The sequence below is a fragment of the Oncorhynchus tshawytscha genome, linkage group LG11 (genome assembly GCF_018296145.1).
Source record: "Oncorhynchus tshawytscha isolate Ot180627B linkage group LG11, Otsh_v2.0, whole genome shotgun sequence".
NCBI classification, from domain to species: domain Eukaryota; kingdom Metazoa; phylum Chordata; class Actinopteri; order Salmoniformes; family Salmonidae; genus Oncorhynchus; species Oncorhynchus tshawytscha.
Window position 1 is genome coordinate 31604894 of NC_056439.1, and position 25921 is coordinate 31630814.

Consider the following 25921-nt stretch of genomic DNA (forward strand, 5'->3'; position numbering starts at 1 on the left):
TGTATAAATGTAGGCTGCAGTGTTGTAAAGATAAAACAAGTTTCTCAAAACCTCTGGCATCTTTGATTAAGCTATGCTAAGACATGGCGTGAAATCAGTCTAATCCACTCTTCTTAATTAACAATCTAATCAGCCTAGGCTATACTCAAGGATTCATGGTACTCAGTGTAGGCCACTTCATCTATTGACTTGGAAGTATTTGTCCACCAGATCAAGTGGTCCTAAACATTTCACAATTTTGGCAAAGAACTGTTGAACTGTTAAGAACCACTCCACCAGAGAGACCAAACTACAAGGAGGCGTCACTTCAGGTGGTCCAACCTGGCATAAAGAGCACTGTCTGCAACAGACAAAGATTTTTGTTCAGGTTAAAGCCATCAATGTAGGCCTAAAATACACCACCAGTACTTCATATTTTTAGAGCAGTTTGAAAATACATTTCTTACATTTTAGTCAGGGCCACTTACAAGAGCAATTAGACTTAAGTGTCTTGCCTTGACAGATTAACATAGGCTACTGTAGAAGGCCCTAAGCTAAATATTTTTACAAAAGTTATCTTACCGTTAGTGGAGGTTTCATCTGAGCCATCCATGCCTATGCTGTGACTTCAGTGAGCAGCAGCTCTTTATATAGTGTTTTGGGGGTAGGTTCACACAATCTTTTCATTCAGCGAGGAATGAAGGTCATGCAGGTCTGACTGGCTGAGCTGGGTTCCACCTGCAACATGTGCTGTACAACATACAGCCGCCCTGATGACGATGCCAAATGTAGTCACTCACTCTCTGCACATTGCTGGAAATGTTCTGAAGTATCAACTCTGTACCAAACAAAGAATGATGGTCCTTGCTAAATATTTATCTGATGGGTATACACAAATGCCTATTATAGTACATAGTCTAATGAACTAATACAGCTAGATTAAATACTGCATGGATGGCAACATAACATAGGCAAACACTAGGCAGCATACTTTTGGGTGACTTGGGTTGATTCACTTTTTGAGGCGCAATAGAACTGTAGTCTTTAATTATGATTCTTTATCCATATTCATAGATTATTCAAACATCTCAAATTCTCATCACACACACTTCTCCCCTATTCTGTTCCAACAGGGGGAGGTTCTTACCAGTCTATGGCTCTGTGTGTAGTTTACATGAGTGTGGTGCAGCTCCAACCCCTTATTATTCACATTGATCTCCTTGGGAGAATGCAGGGATTTCAGCTAGGTAATGGAAATGACCTCCAATAACAGAGGACAAACACTCCAATTGATATGAAAAAGCATCAGACAGGTAGTTATTGAAAGATGTTTGAGACTTCATCTAAGAATGCATTGTGTGAGAGCCTGACGTTCCCCATGTTTGTCAAAATACAGGTTTTAATGCTGCCTACAAAAGTATTTTATTGAAGTACATGTTCTATAAATGAAGTGCATGACATTCACCAGCTCTCATGGCAACTTCTCAACCTCTTACAGCAATAAAGCAGCAGGCACAGAAACTACTGGTGACAAAACTAAAACAGAACAACGGGCTGTTCTGTGAAAGGAGTAGTACACAGCGTTGTACGAGATCATCAGTTTCTTGGCAATTTCTCGCATGAAATAGCCTTCATTTCTCAGAACAAGAATAGACTGATGAGTTTCAGAGGAAAGTTCTTTGTTTCTGGCCATTTTGAGCCTGTAATCGAAACCACAAATGCTGATGCTCCAGATACTCAACTAGTCTAAGGCCAGTTTTATTGCGTCTTTATTCAGAACAGTTTAACTGTGCTAACATATTTGCAAAAGGGTTTTCTAATGATCAATTAGCCTTTTAAAATGATAAACTTGAATTAGCTAACACAACGTGCCATTGGAACACAGGAGTGATGGTTGCTGATAATGGGCCTCTGTACGCCTATGTAGATATTCCGTTAAACATTTTTTTAAAGCCGTTTCCAGCTACAATAGTCATTTCCAACATTAACAATGTCTACACTGTATTCCTGATCAATGATTTTAATGGACAAAAAATGTGCTTTTCTTTCAAAAACAAGGACATTTCTAAGTGACCCCAAACTTTTGAACGGTAGAGACGAACAGGGAACATCCTATTGTCCACAAACCTGTGTGCTTCAGATGCAGCATAGATGTATACATTTAATCACAGTCAAGTATAAAGTTATGATATATTTTCTACTAGTTACACAATAGTACAAATATGCATGACATAAACCATGACATGGATTGACACATACTAATAAATGTTGACATTTTAATTGAATCAAATAGTTAATTGACCATGAACATAGCAAGTAGAGGAGCGTAGCACTGAGTAACAGTTATTAGATAACAGCTGAAGTGATGTCCAGCTATTAGACATTGGTCTCTGTCCGGGCTGTTAGAGTAGGGTAACAAGGAAGCAGGATGAGACAGGCAGAATATGTAGTACACAACCCCAACTATAGAAGACAATGTGGGTTGGAATTTCACATTGATTGGAGTAACCTTTTGTCTCTGCAAGTTGCTTTAGATAAAAATGTAATTTATCAGATGCTTTTATCAACTATAGAGGACCCTGGGTTTGGATGCTAGGAGCTGTGTGGAAGCAGAACAGAGGGATGGATTGTTCTGTTTAATAAACAGGAAACACCTCATACATTTCTTCCAACTCCCTGAAAGTAGAGGTATCATTCATGCAGTCTAAGTGAGACTATAAACATATAGGCAAACAGTTATTCACACAATGATTTCCGTTTAGAATAAATGTCTCGTTGTGTTTCATAAAGCACATCTAAAAGGTACAGCATTCTACCAATCAAATGCCTCTTATAAATAACAGCATTCTACCCTGTGCTTCCAATGAACTCTGATCATTCCTATTAGAGTGAATTGCTTCCACATACATCATATACTGTGGTACATACAAAACAAACAGATATAGTGCTGCCTGTTATAGGCACAGAGCATCCATATTACTTAACAATACAATGTTGTGCTACTTGTGCTTTTACAACTACAGTTTACCAACTGTACATGAGATTAATGCAAATATATCAATTGTGAATGTTTGGATGAATCTAAATAAAAACTGTTAATCTGCAAACTTGTGCAAATATCCAGTGTAAGAGAGTAAAATGGAAAGGTAAGAGTTGAGGGTCTTAGTCTTCAGGATTCTTTTGGACAGGCTGAGAACTCAATGTATTCTCCATTCTGAAACACACAAGGGGAGAACAGTTAAGAGCTGAATTTCAAGCAGTGCTGTTCAATACAAAAACAGCAGTGGTAATGTCAAATGAAGGCTTTCTTTGCAATCTCTGCTACTATTCAACAATGCATCTCAGAGTAAACATCTCACCAGGCGGTCATCATACCAGACAACACAGCTTAGAGGCCATCACAGGAACAAATCACCAAAGCCAGGCAGACTACAACTGCAAAGGTTTGTGTCACTGTCTAATCAAAACCAGGCAGCCATTTTGAAAACACCTGTTCAGGCCAGGCTACAACGAGTGGTACTCATGTAGGTCATACTCAGATGCAACACATCACCATACGATGAGAGGAAACACAGGTACGACCACCATGCATAGGAGAATCCATAGAGCTAGCTGTGGCCATTCTAGACTTACCTCAGCATCATCTTTAAACAGAGGCTGGAAGTAAGCAAAACAAAACATGTAATTGGAGCACATAGAAAAGTTGAAACAACGTCCCTATTCTGTAGCCTACATGGTTTTCTAGCCTATATGTCAAATCTAATCTATAGGCTACCTCTTGGATGCTTCATGCCACACCATTCATTCACAATCATGGTATCATAGTAATGTTTTAGTAAATATATTGCTAATCTGATAAACATCTATAAAAACTCAATCAAATCTGTTAATACAGGAATGAGATGACTCATTCTCATGATGAAAAGTAAAATGACCGAAGATGGATTACCTCATTACTTTCGTCTGACTGATGAGGAAAAACAGTGGTGACTAGGAGGTTTTTAATAAACAGGAAATAGTGACAAGTTGAAGATAGAAAAAAAATGGATAATACAGTGTGCTGAACTGGTTTAGGTTCGTCAGACAATATAAACTGACAAAGACCGGTACAGTAAAATATTATTCACTTCGTTTGATTTCAGTGAGCTCAGGTCGGAGAGCTAAGCTCTCTTAATTGAAGTAGAGATGAATGCTGTTGGAGGAGCACAGAGGAGAACAGTAACGCTAGATCATAGTCCATCTCTTACCTGGGCGTGGGACTGGCTGACTTGGTGTATGAAGTCAATCACAACTTCATTCCCCACAGCCTTAGCCTAAGAGAGAAAACCTAATGATCCATCTTACAAAACTAGTCTGGGTTACCCTTACCCTACACATCCTTTACTATCCATGTTACATAACTAGTCTGGGTTACCCTACACATCCTTTACTATCCATGTTACATAACTAGTCTGGGTTACCCTACACATCCTTTACTCTCCATGTTACATAACTAGTCTGGGTTACCCTACACATCCTTTACTCTCCATGTTACATAACTAGTCTGGGTTACCCTACACATCCTTTACTATCCATGTTACATAACTAGTCTGGGTTACCCTACACATCCTTTACTCTCCATGTTACATAACTAGTCTGGGTTACCCTTACCCTACACATCCTTTACTATCCATGTTACATAACTAGTCTGGGTTACCCTACACATCCTTTACTATCCATGTTACATAACTAGTCTGGGTTACCCTACACATCCTTTACGATCCATGTTACATAACTAGTCTGGGTTACCCTACACATCCTTTACTATCCATGTTACATAACTAGTCTGGGTTACCCTACACATCCTTTACTATCCATGTTACATAACTAGTCTGGGTTACCCTACACATCCTTTACTATCCATGTTACATAACTAGTCTGGGTTACCCTACACATCCTTTACTATCCATGTTACATAACTAGTCTGGGTTACCCTACACATCCTTTACAATCCATGTTACATAACTAGTCTGGGTTACCCTACACATCCTTTACTATCCATGTTACATAACTAGTCTGGGTTACCCTACACATCCTTTACTATCCATGTTACATAACTAGTCTGGGTTACCCTACACATCCTTTACAATCCATGTTACATAACTAGTCTGGGTTACCCTACACATCCTTTACTATCCATGTTACATAACTAGTCTGGGTTACCCTTACCCTACACATCCTTTACTATCCATGTTACATAACTAGTCTGGGTTACCCTACACATCCTTTACGATCCATGTTACATAACTAGTCTGGGTTACCCTACACATCCTTTACTATCCATGTTACATAACTAGTCTGGGTTACCCTACACATCCTTTACTATCCATGTTACATAACTAGTCTGGGTTACCCTACACATCCTTTACTATCCATGTTACATAACTAGTCTGGGTTACCCTACACATCCTTTACTATCCATGTTACATAACTAGTCTGGGTTACCCTACACATCCTTTACTATCCATGTTACATAACTAGTCTGGGTTACCCTACACATCCTTTACAATCCATGTTACATAACTAGTCTGGGTTACCCTACACATCCTTTACTATCCATGTTACATAACTAGTCTGGGTTACCCTACACATCCTTTACGATCCATGTTACATAACTAGTCTGGGTTACCCTACACATCCTTTACGATCCATGTTACATAACTAGTCTGGGTTACCCTACACATCCTTTACTATCCATGTTACATAACTAGTCTGGGTTACCCTTACCCTACACATCCTTTACTATCCATGTTACATAACTAGTCTCGGTTACCCTACACATCCTTTACTCTCCATGTTACATAACTAGTCTGGGTTACCCTACACATCCTTTACGATCCATGTTACATAACTAGTCTGGGTTACCCTACACATCCTTTACTATCCATGTTACATAACTAGTCTGGGTTACCCTACACATCCTTTACGATCCATGTTACATAACTAGTCTGGGTTACCCTACACATCCTTTACGATCCATGTTACATAACTAGTCTGGGTTACCCTACACATCCTTTACTATCCATGTTACATAACTAGTCTGGGTTACCCTACACATCCTTTACGATCCATGTTACATAACTAGTCTGGGTTACCCTACACATCCTTTACGATCCATGTTACATAACTAGTCTGGGTTACCCTACACATCCTTTACGATCCATGTTTGTAAGTTGGAGAGAGGTTCCCAGTCCCAAACACTCACCACCTCCATCGGCGTCTGCCCGTCGTAGCCTGGCGTGTCCAGGTCTCCCCCGGCCAGGTGCCACATCTCCAGGCCCTTGATGTCAGCACTGGCTGCCAGACTGCGACACAGTACCAGATAATTCAATGGAAGGGTTGATATTCAAGAGGTTTCATGATAAAGGGACTAAACAAGCAATCAGATATCTACAGTAATAACATCAGGTTTTATAGTATAATCTTAGAATAAACACGCTACTTGATTCTGAATAGGACTGAGTGTGCTTGTTTGCTTCCAGAGACAAAGGCCTTGCTCCAGTAACAGACAAAATATTCACTTTAAAAAAAGAGAGATATCAGTTAAACAGAGCAATTCAGGGTTCTGTGGTGGTGGTGGTGATGTTTGGATGCTGCAGCGGTCTGAAGCTATGTGGTCAGGGAGCATTCCAAGTGTTTATGGCAAGACAACAAGGACAACTGGTCATACCTGCACAAACTATGCAGGATTAGTCTTTGGGCAATGCATGTGTGAGAAAGTGCTGTGTGTTTCTCACCTGCACAGCTCTGAGCCGGCATCCTCCAACTCATCCCTGGAGAAATGAGCTCCAGTCTTTCTCAGCAGCTTCACCACCTCTTTGTGTCTGAATGGACAGACAGACGGACAGACACACATGCATAGATATGACCGACCCTTTTCAAATATAGATGCTATACACAGTGTACTAGAATCAAGGAAAAGATGAAAGGTAGAAACAAAATCAACATCACACAGTGTGAGTCAGAGTCAACTGAAACCATAAGGTGGAACAGTACTGATCCATTGTTTGAGGTCTGATTTATTAGGACTGCAACGTGCATTAGTCATATTTCTAGTTTTCAAAGTATCTGCTGACAGTGACCGGTTATGGCACTGTGACTGGGTGCTAAACAAGCAGGGACAAGTTCCAGTTAACCACCCACACATGGAGTTAACAGAACGTCTCAGCAGCTCCAAGGATACACTACACAATGGGGGGGGAGGGGGGGGCAAAAGGCAACACTCCAAGTTGGCACACTCCTCAAACAAAAACATTTCTAAAGATGGCCACTAAATATGGCCATGGGACACTCTGAGATAAGGTTTGGCCATAGACAGTGGCAAGCCAAGGCTAATGTATTTCCAGTCCTTTTGTTAGAGACTAGTCACAGTTTCTATCATCCATGAAACTGAAGACAGACAGGTAAGACTGGTTCAAGCAGCTCCACTCAGTTTCACTCCTTATATGGTCATAAGGAAGGTGGCTTTTGAAACGTGGTCTAAACTTAAAATGGCATAAAGCCTAAAAAACAAACAAATTCCATATTGTTATTTATTGCAAGTACTGTAACTGTTACAAAATGGAACATATTGCATTATCATAGAGACTTAGTGATTTTGACAGTGTAAGAGAGCCTGAATGGGACAAGGCTATTTCCCCAAGCACACAGGTGTCTGTAGTTAATTATGCTGCCAGGTTGAAAATCCCACTCTGCAACCCTCTGTCCTTCAGTTCCAAGTAAACATGGGCATGCCTGTGCCTGCCCTGGCAACGGTTTACAGCCACTTTTCTTGGTGCTCTCACACACACACACACTTGTACACACTTGTGTATTTCTCCTTGAGGCACACACAACATGATATTTAAGACTGCAGCCTTGAATGTCTTACTGTCCCCAAGCGATGAGCACACGTCAATGTCAATGGATGATAATAAATACATGAAAATAACAATTTTGGGTGAAAATAAATACTGTCGCTATTGGCAGATTACAACTAGCAGCTAATTATTGTGGTGGCCTCAACGCCATCAAAACTCCTCTAGTTTCAACCCCCACCTGAAAGACCCAGTAGCAGTCCTCCCCTCCTGGACATTATAGTAATTTAGCAGGCCCAGACTCCCTGCCTCAGACACTGTAATGAGCTGCAGTCTAACGGCCTACTGTTTGTACACCATTCCCTCTAAAGACTGCCATGGAAATATATGGAGGTTGTTAATGGCCAATGGGGGATTTCAAATGCCCCACTTAATTCTGTGTGAATGATATCATTACTGTGTGATGCACACCCTCCTCCCTGGGCAGATAGAAGCCGTCAGTTAGAATGGGCTACTGGGGGGCTTGAATCATAAGGGATGGGTGAACATCAACTGTAGAGGCAAAGCTTTTAAGGACATATCATACGTCATTTCCACCAACACCCATCCCTCTATCCCTCAATGCACCTCAGCCACCCCCCCAAAATGTAAAGCTCTCATCTTGGCCCACATGTTAGCTCAACCCTACCTGAAGCGCACAGCATTGCGCAGGGGTGTGTCCCCATAGCGATCTTTGGCGTAGACAGTGGCGCCCTGGCTCAGTAGATACTGCACCACATTGAGGTGGCCCTCACAGGAAGCGATGTGCAGAGGGGTACGTCCATCATAGTCCCCCAGACTTAAGTTACTGCCCTGATGACAAGAAACACATCTCATACTGTATAGTTAAATAAAGGTTAAATAATAAATCAATATTACAGTGCCAAGGTCATACTGTGTATTTTAAAACCATGTATTGAGGTATCAAACCCATGTAGTGCTACACATTGACCTGTTGCACACCTTACTGTCACCGTTCAGACTCATCTCGAATTGATACTGGGTGGCTTGAGCCCTGAATGCTGATTGGCTGACAGCCGTGGTATATCAGACCGTATACAACGTGTATGACAAAACATGTATTTTTACTGCTCTAATTAACTAAGTAACCAGTTTATAATAGCAATATGGCACCTAGGGGTTTTGTGATATACGGACGATATACCATGGCTAAGGGCTGTGTCCAGGCACTCCACATTGAGTCGTGCATAAGAATAGCCCTTAGCCGTGGTATATTAGCCATATACCACACCCCCTCGGGCCTTATTGCTTAAATATATCCCTTAGAAAATAAGCTAATTTCCCAAATAAGTATGTTATACAACATTTAATTGCCTGGAAACACAAGGCAATCATTCTCATGTCAAAAGTTCACTGCAAAGGAAGCCATATCAAAATCAATCTTTACATCTAACACAGTATGACTACTGAGTTTACTGTCTGCCATTTGATGAAACTCTGCAGGTATCTTTGGTATGTACAGCACTGACCGGTTCAACCAACTGTAGCGTGGGACTGAGGGAGTAATACAAGCACATACATTTCTCTTTCACCCTGTACCAAAGTCATAAATGAAATGACACTTTAAGCTCATTTTTAGCCAAACTTCAGATCACTGTCCTTCAGCCTCTGAACATCACAAGGAAAACATACTTATATCCTAGAGATAGTCATGGTTAGACCTTTACTGCATAAAATACAATGTCTCTAGCACAAAGGTCAAAGGTCAACTTGCAGGTCAAGTACAGAGTTATTTTGTTTTACAAATTAATTAACCCTACCTAGAGGACTAGATGAGGGGTCATTGTGAAAAAATGAAATTAAATAGTATTTCAGTGTTAAACTCACTACGGGTTCAAATTGACCTTCAACATAAGGGGTCTCGTAAAAGAAAATCAAACAAGCAGGCTAGGTGAACAGTCTTCAGAGTGGAACAAGAATAGATAGAACTGGTATTTAACATTGGATTTTGAGAGTAATTTGGGCTACTAGGCATCTATCTGCATTCTGCATTGAGCCAGTGAATGTAGCAGAACCAGTCAGGTCATCATAACATATGTGACGTTCATGGTACAGTGCAAAGTCTGTGGTATCAGTATGGAAACGTGTCTATTAACACAAACATATGGTTTGAACTTTGTCCTACAGTCCTGTAATCATGTCGTTAGAACAGGTGTTTTCTTCTCCCCCTCCTGAAAGTATGTGAGGTCAGTTGTTGCAGTGATTCTTTTTACTAACAGACATGTTATATTTATGTAAATGTTCCTCACCATCTCCTTTATGGCATCCAAGGCCTCCAAGTCTCCTATCTTAGAAGCGGCACAAGCTAAGGTGGGTGTCAGAGCATCCCGGACAGCTTCTAGCTCCTGGAAATATCAGCAGAAAAACCATCAGCTGTCATGTCAATACAAAGACTGACAATCAGTGGAGGAATGCTGTATGTAATGTGTTGTAAGTGACACCTATAAAAATACACTATAAAAATTGGATTTAACACTTTGGAAAAAACCCTACCGCTGGGCATTGCAATGACTTTTTTTTGTACTTCATTGGGAACTCTGTCCTATCAGATAAGCAGGAGCCCAATGAAAACATGTTAGGTGGAAAGTAACCCTGCAGACTCAGTGGTGGTGACAGTGTGTGTGTGATGTGGCTGGCTGTGCGGTGGCCTCACCTCCTTACAGCTGATGCTCAGGGACTTGGCGATGACCTGGATGAAGCGACTGTCACTCAGAGTGAGCTTGGCCCCCTGCAGGTCAGCGATCATCTCTCCCCGCAGGTTCTGACTCAGCATCTGGACAGGTACAACAGAGACAACAAAGGACAGATAACACAAACACAGTCAACACAGACAAGCATGATCAAGGATTACACCATCGTGTCACTGACCTTAATCCGCATGTGAATCATCTCTGCCATCTATTGCCGTTACCTTCTTGTTAAAATAGGACTAACACAGATGTCACTCTAAAGTTCAGCCTAATGTTGACATTCGCTTCAAAATATTTTCTATAAAGGGGCCTACAAAGTGTAGTGAGGTAATGAGTGTGTTTTGACTGGTACTCCTACCTTTCTTTTGGCCTCTATGCTGAGGTCCGTCCTGGCCAGCACGTAGGACAGCTTGCACAGGGCAGCCTCAGGAGTCATATCACAGCCTGCCACCAGTCCTGCGTCACTCAAGGCCTGAGGGGATCAGGACGACATGTTAACACACATCCATCCACATCATGTGCACTCTCCCACTCCCACTGAACACAGGGTTCTGGTGTACCTTTCCAGTGGCGTACGATGTGGTGACAGAACCCCTCAGACACTGGGTGCAGTTGACAATGATCACGCCCCTCTCTGTGGCATTCCGGAACTCCTCAAGCAGGTCAGCACGGTTGTCAGGGGCGTTTCCACTACCATACGTCTCCAGGACAATGGCCTCCATGGGCGCCTGCAGGAAGGACTTCACCTGCACACACACAGACAGCGGGATGAGCTACCATCTCAGTCTGGCTTGTGGACAAAGAAGGAGTGTATGAAGCTAGGATCGGGTTTAACAACATGCCCAGACCCCCCCTCCAGCCCATCTGCCCCCCAGGGTGATTCACTGGCTCCAGGATCACTCTTTAAGAACACCAGCTCTGGTATCTGGAGAGGAGATGGATCAAACGGCCAGGCACGGGGAACCATTAACTTCAAGGTGTTCAGAGACAGCATCATTTCACTTGGCAACGGTCAGACCTAACTTGTGGAGGGAGGGAATCATAGCAAGTTATCTTCCATTGGATTTCAGATCAAGCGGCTAGCTAGCCAAAAGTGTGTGCAACACAGAACCCCAAATAAACCCCATGCTGGCAGAGACCATGGAAGGCAGAGGAGACACTGATGCATAATCAAAGAAGCAGATAATAACATAAATTTTAAAAAAGCATCATGGCCAGCGTCGGCAGAGGGACCAGATTGAGACAGTAAAGCCATCTTCCCTTCAATCTGTAGCGAGGGAGGCATATCTAAGTGTTTAAGTGTCTGTGCCAAGCCCCTCGTCTTTAACGGGTAATTGGACATGCCCCATAACCCAGTCTCATTTTTCACTGGACTAAACGCAGCTGGCAGCCCAAAGCAGCTCCCTGCTGTATGCAGACCACTTGGAACGCCCACACGATGCTGGCTCGTCAGAAAACACAGTAGGACCTGCATGAGAGGATTCACCACAACAGAGCTACAATGAAGAGTTCTGGATAAATATGGCCCCAAATGGCTGTTCTGATTTAGTCTTTCTACAATAGGGTATTACTTTCACTATTACCGTACAGAAGTAGGAAGGCCGTAATAATGTGGTTGAATGGGCAACAGAAACAGGGCAGAGCCACTATCCGCCCCTTCTCACCCCCACCCTGGGAAGCCTCTTACGGTCATCGCAGTGATGCCTGGGAAGAGTCTCAGCAGACCCACGTTACGGTTCATCTGAGTGCTCACTCTGAACCGCGAGGTTGTGTTTGCTCTCCACACCGTGTCCCAGTTAACTGCAGGGGAGAGGGAAAGAGTTCAGGGAAAACATCAATCCATCGGCCACGTCAAAGATATTAACACAGGACAGACCGGTATTACACCACTTGATTACTTTTAATATCCACTTCAGCATTGGCCAGAGGAGCCAGGTTAGGAGAATTGAAGGCATTGAAACTCCCAGAATCCACCTTGGTCACACGGTTGCCCCGGTACAGCTTGTTGTGGAAATACAGACAAACCTAGAGACACAGATGAGAATGAATTAAACATACACTGAACCAAAATATAAAATGCAACATGTAAAGTGTTGGTCCCATGTTTCATGAGCTGAAATAAAATATCCCAGAAATGATTCATATACACAAAAAGCTTATTTCTCTCAAATTTTGTGCACACATTTGTTTACATCCCTGTTAGTGAGCATTTCTCCTTTGACCAGATATTCCATCCACCTGACATGTGTGGCATATCAGGAAGCTGATTAAACAGCATGATCACTACACAGGTGCACCTTGTGCTGGGGACACAAGGCCACTAAAATGGGCAGTTTTGTCATAACACAATGCCACAGATGTCTCAAGTTGAGGGAGTGTGCAATTGGCATGCTGACTGCAGGAAAGTCCTACACAGCTGTTCCCAGATAATTAAATGTTCATTTCTCTACCATAAGGCACCTTCAATGTCATTTTAGAGAATTTGGCCGTACGTTCAACCGGCTTCACAACCTCTGATCACGTGTATGGCGTTGTGTGGGCGAGCGGTTTGCTGATGTCAACGTTGTGAACAGAGTGCCCCATTGTGGAGGTGGAGTTATGGTATGGGCAGCTATGGATAACGAATACAATATAATTTTATCAAAGTCCATTTCTACGCAGAGACACCTTGACAAGAACCTACACTGATTGACATCAATAAGGGATCGTAGCTGTCACATGGATTCACCTGGTGAGTTTGTCATGGAAAAAGCGTCTTCTTAATGTTTTGTACACTTTGTATGCTCCCTTCAACCGTTACAGCCATTTTGTGCTATTGATGTAACAGAGCATATGACAAACCAATTGATAAAACACAATTACAATCACATTTTCCTCATAACTTCATTTAAAATGTATCATATCATTCTTTATCGATAGTAGCACATTGTCTAGTTACAGCATTATATAAAGGCCCCGGAGAGTGTGTACATTTTGTTATTCTCTTGAAGATAAACACGCTTTGACAACTCTGAAGTCTCATCTGGCAGTTTCAGGTCCAGTATTGAGACACTCACACCTTCATGCTTTAATCAAATCAAATTTTATTTGTCACATACACATGGTTAGCAGATGTTAATGCGAGTGTAGCGAAATGTTTGTGCTTCTAGTTCCGACAATGCAGTAATAACGAACAAGTAATCTAACTAACAATTCCAAAAAACTACTGTCTTATACACAGTGTAAGGGGATAAGAATATGTACATAAAGATATATGAGTGAGTGATGGTACAGAGCGGCATAGGCAAGATACAGTAGATGATATCGAGTACAGTATATACATATGAGATGAGTATGTAAACCAAGTGGCATAGTTAAAGTGGCTAGTGATACATGTATTACATAAGGATGCAGTCGATGATATAGAGTACAGTATCTACGTATGCATATGAGATGAATAATGTAGGGTAAGTAACATTATATAAGGTAGCATTGTTTAAAGTGGCTAGTGATATATTTACATCATTTCCCATCAATTCCCATTATTAAAGTGGCTGGAGTAGAGTCAGTGTCATTGACAGTGTGTTGGCAGTAGCCACTCAATGTTAGTGGTGGCTGTTTAACAGTCTGATGGCCTTGAGATTGAAAAATAGCTTCTGTCTCTCGGTCCCAGCTTTGATGCACCTGTACTGACCTCGCCTTCTGGATGACAGCGGGGTGAACAGGCAGTGGCTCGGGTGGTTGATGTCCTTGATGATCTTTATGGCCTTCCTGTAGCATCGGGTGGTGTAGGTGTCCTGGAGGGCAGGTAGTTTGCCCCCGGTGATGCGTTGTGCAGACCTCACTACCCTCTGGAGAGCCTTACGGTTGAGGGCGGTGCAGTTGCCATACCAGGCGGTGATACAGCCCGCCAGGATGCTCTCGATTGTGCATCTGTAGAAGTTTGTGAGTGCTTTTGGTGACAAGCCGAATTTCTTCAGCCTCCTGAGGTTGAAGAGGCGCTGCTGCGCCTTCCTCACGATGCTGTCTGTGTGAGTGGACCAATTCAGTTTGTCTGTGATGTGTATGCCGAGGAACTTAAAACTTGCTACTCTCTCCACTACCGTTCCATCGATGTGGATGAGGGGGGGTGTTCCCTCTGCTGTTTCCTGAAGTCCACAATCATCTCCTTAGTTTTGTTGACGTTGAGTGTGAGGTTATTTTCCTGACACCACACTCCGAGGGCCCTCACCTCCTCCCTGTAGGCCGTCTCGTCGTTGTTGGTAATCAAGCCTACCACTGTTGTGTCGTCCGCAAACTTGATGATTGAGTTGGAGGCGTGCGTGGCCACGCAGTCGTGGGTGAACAGGGAGTACAGGAGAGGGCTCAGAACGCACCCTTGTGGGGCCCCAGTGTTGAGGATCAGCGGGGAGGAGATGTTGTTGCCTACCCTCACCACCTGGGGGCGGCCCGTCAGGAAGTCCAGTACCCAGTTGCACAGGGCGGGGTCGAGACCCGGGGTCTCGAGCTTGATGACGAGCTTGGAGGGTACTATGGTGTTGAATGCCGAGCTGTAGTCGATGAACAGCATTCTCACATAGGTATTCCTCTTGTCCAGATGGGTTAGGGCAGTGTGCAGTGTGGTTGAGATTGCATCGTCTGTGGACCTATTTGGGCGGTAAGCAAATTGGAGTGGGTCTAGGGTGTCAGGTAGGGTGGAGGTGATATGGTCCTTGACTAGTCTCTCAAAGCACTTCATGATGACGGATGCGAGTGCTACGGGGCGGTAGTCGTTTAGCTCAGTTATCTTAGCTTTCTTGGGAACAGGAACAATGGTGGCCCTCTTGAAGCATGTGGGAACAGCAGACTGGTATAGGGATTGATTGAATATGTCCGTAAACACACCGGCCAGCTGGTCTGCGCATGCTCTGAGGGCGCGGCTCGGGATGCCGTCTGGGCCTGCAGCCTTGCGAGGGTTAACACGTTTAAATGTCTTACTCACTTCGGCTGCAGTGAAGGAGAGACCGCATGTTTTCGTTGCAGGCCGTGGCAGTGGCACTGTATTGTCCTCAAAGCGGGCAAAAAAGTTATTTAGTCTGCCTGGGAGCAAGACATCCTGGTCCGTGACTGGGCTGGGTTTCTTCCTGTAGTCCGTGATTGACTGTAGACCATGCCACATGCCTCTTGTGTCTGAGCCGTTGAATTGAGATTCTACTTTGTCTCTGTACGGGCGCTTAGCTTGTTTGATAGCCTTGCGGAGGGAATAGCTGCACTGTTTGTATTCAGTCATGTTACCAGACACCTTGCCCTGATTAAAAGCAGTGGTTCGCGCCTTCAGTTTCACACGAATGCTGCCATCAATCCACGGTTTCTGGTTAGGGAATGTTTTAATCGTTGCTATGGGAACGACATCTTCAACGCACGTTCTAATGAACTCGCACACCGAATCAGCGTATTCGTCAATGTTGTTGTCTGACGCAATACGAAACATCTCCCAGTCCACGTTATGGAAGCAGTCTTGGAGTGTGGAGTCAGCTTGGTCGGACCAGCGTTGGAAAGACCTCAGCGTGGGAGCCTCTTGTTTTAGTTTCTGTCTGTAGGCAGGGATCAACAAAATGGAGTCATGGTCAGCTTTTCTGAAAGGGGGGCGGGGCAGGGCCTTATATGCGTCGCGGAAGTTAGAGTAACAATGATCCAGGGTCTTTCCACCCCTGGTTGCGCAATCGATATGCTGATAAAATTTAGGGAGTCTTGTTTTCAGATTAGCCTTGTTAAAATCCCCAGCTACAATGAATGCAGCCTCCGGATAAATCGTTTCCAGTTTGCAGAGAGTTAAATAAAGTTCGTTCAGAGCCAACGATGTGTCTGCTTGGGGGGGGATATATACGGCTGTGATTATAATCGAAGAGAATTCTCTTGGTAGATAATGCAGTCTACATTTGATTGTGAGGAATTCTAAATCAGGTGAACAGAAGGAATTGAGTTCCTGTATGTTTCTTTCATCACACCATGTCACGTTGGCCATGAGGCATACGCCCCCGCCCCTCTTCTTACCAGAAAGATGTTTGTTTCTGTCGGCGCGATGCGTGGAGAAACCCGCTGGCTGCACCGCTTCGGATAGTGTCTCTCCAGTTAGCCATGTTTCCGTGAAGCAGAGAACGTTACAGTCTCTGATGTCCCTCTGGAATGCTACCCTTGCTCGGATTTCATCAACCTTGTTGTCAAGAGACTGGACATTGGCAAGAAGAATGCTAGGGAGTGGTGCACGGTGTGCCCGTCTCCGGAGTCTGACCAGAAGACCGCTTCGTTTCCCTCTTTTTCTGAGTCGTTTTTTTGGGTCGCTGCATGTAATCCACTCCGTTGTCCTGGTTGTAAGGCAACACAGGATCCGCATCGCGAAAAACATATTCTTGGTCGTACTGATGGTGAGTTGACGCTGATCTTATATTCAGTAGTTCTTCTCGGCTGTATGTAATGAAACCTAAGATGACCTGGGGTACTAGTGTAAGAAATAACACGTAAAAGAACAAAAAACTGCATAGTTTCCTAGGAACGCGAAGCGAGGCGGCCATCTCTGTCGGCGCCGGAAGTACAGAACAGTCTTGTTAGACAAGTGGTTTAAGGCTTTTGGTGCCTATTGTCTGCCAACAAAGTTCATCCTCACACCTTTATCAATCAGGGAGGACATAGCCAGTCATAACACCTTAATACCATAGCAGGCTAAAAAGCTAGACACAAGTCAACAGCATGAACAATAGTATGAACACACATTCAATTTAGAGAGAAGTGATATAGTTCTCATCTAAAAATGTGCAACTGGGAATAGGGAGATATTTGGCCAAGATGATTAAACTACATTGCATTCAAAAACAAGTGCAGGTGACATGCAGGCAGGTGTGTGTGAGTGCTGCTCCAAGAAGTGTCCCTCCCTCCTCTACTCACCTCAGGAATGACAAACTGACCAGCGATCAGCAGTGCCCCCAACAGGTTGTCTCTTCCATCGTTCCTCATCTCATAGATCGGCACCTGAAAGAGGTCATAAAACAACATTTCACCCCTCTGTGATCTAATCTTTATGAAGCAGTTTAGCTGTATGGATGGCAGGTGTACCTGGGAGCCGGTGAGGATGACAGGCTTCCCCAGATGCTCACACATGAAGGACAGAGCAGATGCTGTGTAGGCCATGGTGTCTGTGCCGTGGAGAATGACAAAACCGTCATACTTCTCATAGTGTTTCTGGAACCAAGAGACAAAGAGAACAGGATCAGACTTGAACCCAAGGTTCTAGGGTCAACATGTGTAGCCTACATCTTGCCACAGGCTACTTGAAATAAGTACTGTATTTAATACAAAAGCTGTACAGTCCATTTACATAAAAGGAAAGGGACAACTGACTTTTACTTCAGTGGATGACTTGAGATTGTTGTTTTATTGCATTATAATGCCTCTGCTTATGTAAATGGTAAAAGTCAGGGTTATGGTTAATGTTAGGGTGAAGTGCAAGATAAATAAAATGACCACACCAAGTACCTCAATGTCCTTCCCAATTGTAGCCCAGTCATCTGTGGTCATATTGCAAGAGTCCAGCAAGGGGCTGTACTCTAAAACAGTGTACACTATCCTCTTATTTTGTTTGCACAGCCTGGGAAAAGACAAGTTGAGTCATAATCATCCTATAATAACCAAATCTACAGAAAACACCCAAAGAAGCTCTGTGCATCAACAGAGCAGACAGTTTACATAGACACACAAACAATCCAGGTTAAGCAAATGTGGCTATTACATAAAATAAGGAAATCCCTTTAGGGGTGTAGAGACCCCTCTTTTTTGATTTGGTTATTCTGTTTACTTTACAAACTCATTAAGACATGGAGCCGGTTCTGTTTACATGAGGAAAAGGCAGAAGATAAAGGAAAAGAGTGAAACAAGCCTAGCCTACGTCATGAAGCGAGACAGAGTCTATTTGGTTGGGCCTTCTGTTTCAGCAGCAGGGTGCACAAACCAGTTCCTAAGCGCTGGGTGTGAATTATGGACATTATGAGGGAGGGGCGACTCCTGGGAAGTCTACGATGCTGTATGAGGAGTTACTAATTTGCCTGTATTCTGAGGGGTAAGGGGTGCCTTTTGGGAGTATGGAGGGGGGTTGAAAAGGGGTGTGTTCGAGAGCGAGACCCCATGTTCTAATTAGACAGGGGAAGCTCATCCTGGCCTCCCATGCATATTAATATGTCCTCTAGATGGAGGTAACGTTGGCGTCTCGTATTCTCCTGCTTGCGCTCTAAAGAGATTGTGCCTGGGCTAAACAGCTGTGCAAAGATCTTTCCCCTTAATCTCCCTTTTTAAGACACGGGACAAGACACTGGAGGGCGGTGGGTGCAAACCATTGAACCCCCCTTATAGGGGGTCCAATAGAACAGCAGGGGAAATAGCAAGCTTACCCTCAGCACCTAACCAAAGGCCTAAAGACACAACCCTGATTATCCCTGGCTCCAGACACAGTCCTCAAACATATGTTGTTCATAATCTTAGTGATTGTGTCGCTGGAAACAATATTCAAATCACAAATTACTCATTTATCTCCTGGTATAGCCGACGGTGTGGCAGGGAAATGGCTATTAGCATATAGAGGATTGGGTAGGATGCTGCCCTGTGGCCTGGCCTGCTGATGAGGAACAGAGTGGTGAGAGGGGCAAATGGGAGGTTGAGGTAAAGGCTACCCACAGGGAAGCTCACTACTGCTTTTCACTCAGCTATTCAACTTCCTACTCCACACAATGTAAAACATTTAAGCAATGTTAGGATACATTGACATTATCTTTGTCAATGTTATTTCAAGTCCACTGCACATGCTCACTGCAAAGCATAATATAAAAAATAAATAACTCAGGCATTAGGGACATTTAATAGCAATGTTTGGTGACAGCTAGTATGTGTTAATTAACATTAACTTGAAGCCACAAAAAGGAACATAATGATGGTAATACTGAAAATGAACCTTACAGAAACAAGGAGGAAAGAGGAGGATTGAATCAACTACTGAAATTACACTGAAAACATAATGAGACTGATACATTTGTCTGTGGGACAGAATCTGAATCCATACGTCCTATGAATCTCCTGTGAGACTGTTGAAGCGATGAGGAGTAGAAGGCTATGGAGGTGACATGGCAGTCCTCCAAACAAATATTACCATGATCCAAGCAGGCACAGTGCCACCATCCCCCCTTCACACAAACAGCTTTAAAAATAGCGCACTTGTGTAATTCTCTTATCTGTCCCCTATAACCCAGACCCACCCTGCCCCCTCCAGTCTCTATATCTGTGGTCCTGAGCTGCTCTGAGTGGGTTTTAGGTGGCGGGACTGAGCCATGTGCTGGTTGTCTGTGTAGAGATTAGCGTGCAGGCAGGCAGAGGCGCCCCCACTGTCACCGGCATCACAGGCCCAGAAAGGAGAGGAGGTTGCTGGGAGGGATTTGACCCAGGATGCCTTGGCCTGGGCTCAGGCAACCTCCATTTGGAGGGGCGATAGCCGGCACCCGTCGGATCCGACCTGCCAGGACCATATTCAGCAGAGGGCCCTCTCGCTGCTCCTGAACACACGCACTGAGAACCAGACTACAGAAATCAAACACGCTCAACACAGATTAGCCTCGCTCTCTGCCAGCGTGGCACCAGCAACCCCTCGCAGGCCTGTTCTCTCTCTCTGGCAGCAGCAAAACTCCTGGGGTTGCAACTGCAACATTACATAAGTGTTATGAGAACTTGACTGTTCTGCACTGGTTTTAGCTAGACATGAACCAATGGGAGTAGCTCCCTCCAGCAGGAGTGAGGCGAGATATCTGAAGAGAGGAAATAAGGGTAGAATGTCAGGCAGGCGTGAACACAGCTACTGAAAGTTGTGCTGCAGCACAACTCCCTGCAGGTGTGTGCTCCAATGATCACTCCCTGACAGGTCCACACAGACAACAGCAGCAAACTGTTCCTGCCAGGCACTTTGACACCAGGCGGGACGGATACAGAGGATTCAAACCACACAGCATAGCGCAGGCACACAGTATGCTACCAGTATTTCAGGACCTTTTTGATAGTTCATCAGCGAGGTCTGTCGGCATCCTGTCAAAACAACAGACAGTTTTAGAGTGAAATGTTCCCAGGCATGCAGGGAATAGAAACGTGTGTATGATATCCCCCAACAAGCATTGTATATCCTGTAGGCCTACTGCTATGGAGGCATCATAGTGAACAGATTTTGGGGGAGGATGTCAACCTTTATCCTGCCTTGTAGGTTGAAAAAGCCCTGAAATAAAAGCTGTCAATGGTTATAAAACAGGAAGCAGAGCTTCAGTCTTGTGGGATGCAACGCTACCGTGGGCCCACGGGTCGGTAGGTATCACGCTTTGTGGGTCACGCTAATGGTACGGTTTCTCTATCTTTATATTTAAGATTTCTTTTAAAAACACATCACCCTTAAAACAATGAACTCTTTATTTTGCCTATAGACAAATCAAACTTTCCATCCAGTAAAATGGCAGCATGACTGACTACGCCTGGTTTCTGTCTCTACTGTATGAAATCAAGGGGAGAAAAACATTACAATTAAAAGTGCTTCTTAGCTTTGACAACCTGTAGCTCTTCATCTCCCAATCCAGTACATAGTGAACCGTCTCAGTGAGGTAGCTTTGAGTTGCTCTGGAAGACCAGCTATCAGCGGAGAGCTAGATTGGGTGTCTGTGTCAATTCCTTTTCAATTTCTCTCCGTGATGTTTCATAGAGTTTGGGAATTCATTTGCTGCTTGAAATGTGCGCTAATCTTTTCTTTTTTTTTATCAGGTGACGAAATCCCGAGTCAGTAACCACCGAATAGGGCTGCAAATCTTCAGATATGAATACTCCCACTGCTCTCGTTATTTCTTTGTTTTTCTGAATTTGTCGCAAATTGTTGTTGGAAGGCAGCAGCGAGAGATTGTTCTGTTTTGGCTAACGAGTGGACTCTCCTTGCTCCAGCTCCACCTGCAAGGGATACGGCCGGGTGTTGGCCACATAAAAGACACGTTAGAAGTGTTTCCACTCGAGTAGCCGACAGTGGCCAAGCAACACTTGCAGACTGTACTTTGTTTGTTTATGGTCTTCTTACCCTTATCATCGTATTCACCGCTGAATCCAAAATGTTCCCACACAGCGGACTTGAAAGACGACAGTGCCTCTTTAAAATGTGCTTCTCTGTCTCGCTAGTGCTCGCCATTGCCACGTTGGAGATGAGATAATTTGTTTTTAGTTCCCCCCTCTTCATGGGGACCCTTTAGAGAGATTTCCTACTGGGAAGTCATTGCAAATCATCCATTAGTTGTTTAACAGGGAGGGGGTTGCGGTCACTACATTTTGAGACATTGGTGTGGAGTAAAGTTTGTCAGCCCTCAGAAGCCCCCTAATGGCCTCAAAATGCACGTCTGGTTCCCTGGGTGTGAATGTACAACGTGCGTGTAGTCTGCAGCGCAATAAGAACATTTTGGAAATAATAGGAAGATGACAGGCATACCGTAATTCTGCTGTTCACGTGTGCACATTGAACCGTACGGGGCGTACCGAACGGTTCGATAACACTGTGTACCGTTGCCTCCCTACAATACACACTCATCTCCTGTGTAAAGAAATGGTAAGGGCGTGAAAATGTATGTATCGGTAGAACAGGTAGGTGGAGGTCCCCTTCACATATTTCTATAACACCAGTTATAGACTAACTACTCTTACTCTACTCTAATTTGATCATCATCTGTATCAAACTAAACTCTCCATCTGAAGTTTGTCAGACAAATAGCACCTTTTCACAGTTTGAATGATTATACAAAGACTGTACAATAAAGTAAACCATGTCAACATTTAACTCTAGCCTATATATTAATAACAGCAAAGACAAAGTAAGGGGGGGAGGTGGAGTGTATGGGTGACTTACGGCAGGACAAGGGTGTTCTCCTGTGGGCCACTCGTGCTGTAGTAGTCGTACATATGGGTCTGCAGGGCATACTGCTCATCATGGAGGATGGGAAGCTTTCGCAGGGCCTTCACAAACGCATTAGGCTCTGGGGACAACACTGTGGATGAGAGAGAGACAGAGAGAGAAGGTGTTGCCATTAGTGTACAAAGCAACATAATAATCAGTCAGAGTTCAGGAAAGGTGAGCCCAATAATAGCCTACATAGATCTGTGTGGTGTTACTTTTGAAAAGAGGGTAGTAGTACACAACATTTTGGAGCGTTCAGATAGGAATATGCTATGTAGAACACATACACTCTGACATGTAGAATAAGGTTTCACGTCAGCTCTATTCATGGCATTTCTATCTGCAACGTTCAATAACGTTTGGCTACGAAAGCGTTTGGCTACCGAATGGAGCCCAGGTTTACTATTCCCAGTAAATCATGCCTTGTATTATACTCAACCCTAGTGGCAAATGTGAGAATCACATCAATATGAAAAGCAGGCTGTTTGGAATATAGTTCTAATCATTAATGTATTGGGAAATGTCTTATATAACTCATCATAGGTCAATATTCAACCAGAATATGCAAATCTAATAAACCAACAACAGAGCCTGTGTCTTCAATGGTGAAGTCAGTTACCACTGAGTGCCTATTTCCAGAAATTAGTCCCCAAGTAGCCTGAGTAGGAGAAGGCTGCAGGCTAAGGGTCACACTGGAACATGACTGCTAATGCATTTCAATGGGAGAGATGAGGCAGGGCAGCTGAGAGGAGTGAAACCTGAGTCCAAGCCACTGGAAAAAACTGCTGACTAAAATTAGGACCTGTGAAAAGTGGACCACCAACCACTGGTTACAGTATATGGAAAGATTGCATAAAGACAATTCTCGGGGCCATTCCAAACAGAATCTTTGGAATGGTGTAAAAACAGTGTACCTAGAAACTATGGCCATGTTATTTATGGTCTAGTGTTTACTCCAAGTACCATCCACAGTAGTGGATGCTGAATGAAATGACAAGGGCTGGTTAGCCTAAAGACATTATTCAGCAGACATCTGATCCAAAATGCTTGACAGTTAATGTTTCCTTGGCCCACGAAGGAATATTCATTCTTTCCACATTTCCCTTTCCAGGACATAAATTATACAGGAAAGAGTAGCCTTTGGTTTTCCTCAAGGTTCCGTTTTAGGATTTCTCTCTCTCTCTCCTCCTTTTACTGCTATCTGTACATTTTAATGAAACATGGTGAAGCCTCAAAATTGCCGACCCTGGAAGCATGCGTTTCAGACATAAGGAAGAGGATGGCAGCAAATGTTTTACTTTTAAACTCAGACCAAACAGAGATGCTAGTTCTAGGTCCCATGAAACAAAGAGATCTGCTGTTTGATCTGACAATTAGTAAAATCGTATAAGACCTTAGTGTTACTCTGGACCCTGATCTCTTTTGACAAACATATCAAGAACATTTCAAGGGCAGCGTTTTTCCATCTTCGTAACATGGCAAAAATCTGAAACCTTTTATCCTTTTATGCAGAAAAGCTATTCCCTGCTTTTGTCACTTCTAGATTAGACTACTGCAATGCTCTACTCTCAGCCAACCTGGATAAAGCACTAAATAAACTTTAGCTAGTGCTAAATATGGTTGCTAGAATCTTGACTAGAACCCCCCAAAATGTATCATATTAATCCAATGCTAGCCTCTACACATTCTTCCTGTTAATGCTAGGGCTGATTTCAAGATGTTACTGCTAAACTACAAAGCACTACATGGACGTTCTCATTCTCATCTCTCCGATTTGGCCCTGCCGTACATACCTACACATATGCTATGGTCACAAGACACAGTCCTCCTTACTGTCCCTAGACTTTCTAAGCAAACATCTGGAGGCAGGGCTTTCACCTATAGAGCTACATTTTAATGGAATGGTCTGTCTCTCCATGTGAGATGCAAACTTGGTCTGAAACTCAAGACTTTACTGGAGACTCATCTCTTCAGTAGGTCCTATGATTGAGTGTAGGTGAACGGAAAGGTGAACGGCAAGGCACTGGAGTGATGAACCGGCCTTGCCGTCTCCCCACGGGGACTCTCTGCCACTATTACGGGGGCTGAGAGTTTCTCTTTCTCTCCAAAGACTGGCGTTGAAAAGATGGGCAGATTAAAGTTCCAGTGTTGTGTCACAAATGTAATTATCTTTGTACGGGTGTGTGGATGAAAGCTCCTGATTCAGCTGATCTTTTCCTCAAACTCATTCTAGACTGGCAAAGGTTTGTGGTGAACACCATCATTTAGGTCAACTGTGACTGATTGGACAGTTAACCAGTACTGAAACAAACAATACCTTTGGTTGTCTTGTACCCTTAACATAATGTTATGAAGCTGAGTCCTGCTGTTACCTAATTTTGTACGTCATAGGTAGTTAATCATTAGTTGACCGTTAGGGCAGTACACATCCATCCACATAGTGAGTGTGTTCTCAAATCCATCTTACAATGGGAGGAAGGAAGTGAGTTGAAAATGTAATCTTCACTAACCATGCATGGACAAACATGATCATGATCTTCAAGGGGCAACCAATATATGTTGCAATAAGTTCACATGACCTTCTACAGCAGGATTCCCCTACTGGCAGCCCAAATGTGGCCGGTTTTACCCCCCTCCGTTGGAATAGTTTTTTGTTTGGAGTAAATGGTTTCTGTTGCAAAACCTTTCGTCTGTGTAATGAATACACTGCGACTGTAGCTAGCAAGTTTCCTCCATCAATGTGTTCCATCAACACGCGTAACACAGCATTATTCAAATCAAATAAATGCACTTGTTTGGGCAACAACTAAATACATTTTTAAAAGTCCCGGCCAAACCTATTTACCGTTATTATGGTACATCATCCCGATAGTTCCTCCGGTGTTGATGACCAAGACTCGCGCTTCAGCACAGGGGCTCACATCCAGAGACTCAACACTGTTGCTGCTCGACAACCTCCTCCGTCGGCCTGGCTGTACCACATTGCTCCGGTAAACAGAAGTATGCGACTTGATCACAGACTGATCAGGTTGACTCAACCTTGAATGGGACAAAGCTCTAGCGAGAGAGGTCATTTCTGAAGCTGGAGACGGACACGAGGTAGACTTTTTACATTCCGCCATGATTCCTAGATAGCGGGGGAAGAGTGCGAGTCAAACCGAGGGATGTTCTTAAAGTGACAGACCGCTACCAATGACATGTTGTTGTGAAGTGCCAAAACGCAATTTACTGTAATGTTACTAATCTGCTTGATTGTATTATAAACCTACGCAAATATAATGATTCACAATGATAATATTGCCCAAAATGTTTTTCCAAGTAAAACAATGCACATGCAATGATAACAATGAGACTAACACCATGCCCAGACCCGGGCCATCGTGCGCAAATTGATTTTGTCC

The 25921-nt window shown here is 43.6% G+C and overlaps 1 protein-coding gene across 5 annotated transcripts; it reads right to left on the minus strand.

The window, feature by feature from the left end:
- Nucleotides 1-2120: 2120 nt before the first annotated feature.
- LOC112261745 (60 kDa lysophospholipase-like) lies at nucleotides 2121-25679 on the minus strand. 5 transcript variants are annotated; one of them, XM_042330013.1, is made up of 18 exons: nucleotides 25366-25678; nucleotides 22473-22611; nucleotides 20600-20635; nucleotides 18053-18164; nucleotides 17633-17758; nucleotides 17465-17548; nucleotides 12463-12589; nucleotides 12252-12364; nucleotides 11125-11310; nucleotides 10923-11036; nucleotides 10528-10647; nucleotides 10124-10219; nucleotides 8503-8666; nucleotides 6756-6842; nucleotides 6224-6323; nucleotides 4227-4292; nucleotides 3613-3636; nucleotides 2121-3193 (listed from the first exon to the last, which is right to left on the minus strand). In XM_042330013.1, the coding sequence occupies exons 1-18, from the start codon at nucleotides 25640-25642 to the stop codon at nucleotides 3149-3151; spliced, it is 2016 nt and encodes a 671-aa protein (XP_042185947.1). In that variant the 5' UTR covers nucleotides 25643-25678; the 3' UTR covers nucleotides 2121-3148. The 5 variants fall into 5 exon arrangements, with proteins under 5 accessions (XP_042185947.1, XP_042185950.1, XP_042185948.1 ...); XM_042330016.1 differs by lacking the exons at nucleotides 22473-22611; nucleotides 25366-25678 and adding exons at nucleotides 21146-21532; nucleotides 21657-22424; XM_042330014.1 differs by lacking the exon at nucleotides 3613-3636 and having other exon boundaries at nucleotides 25366-25679.
- Nucleotides 25680-25921: the final 242 nt, after the last annotated feature.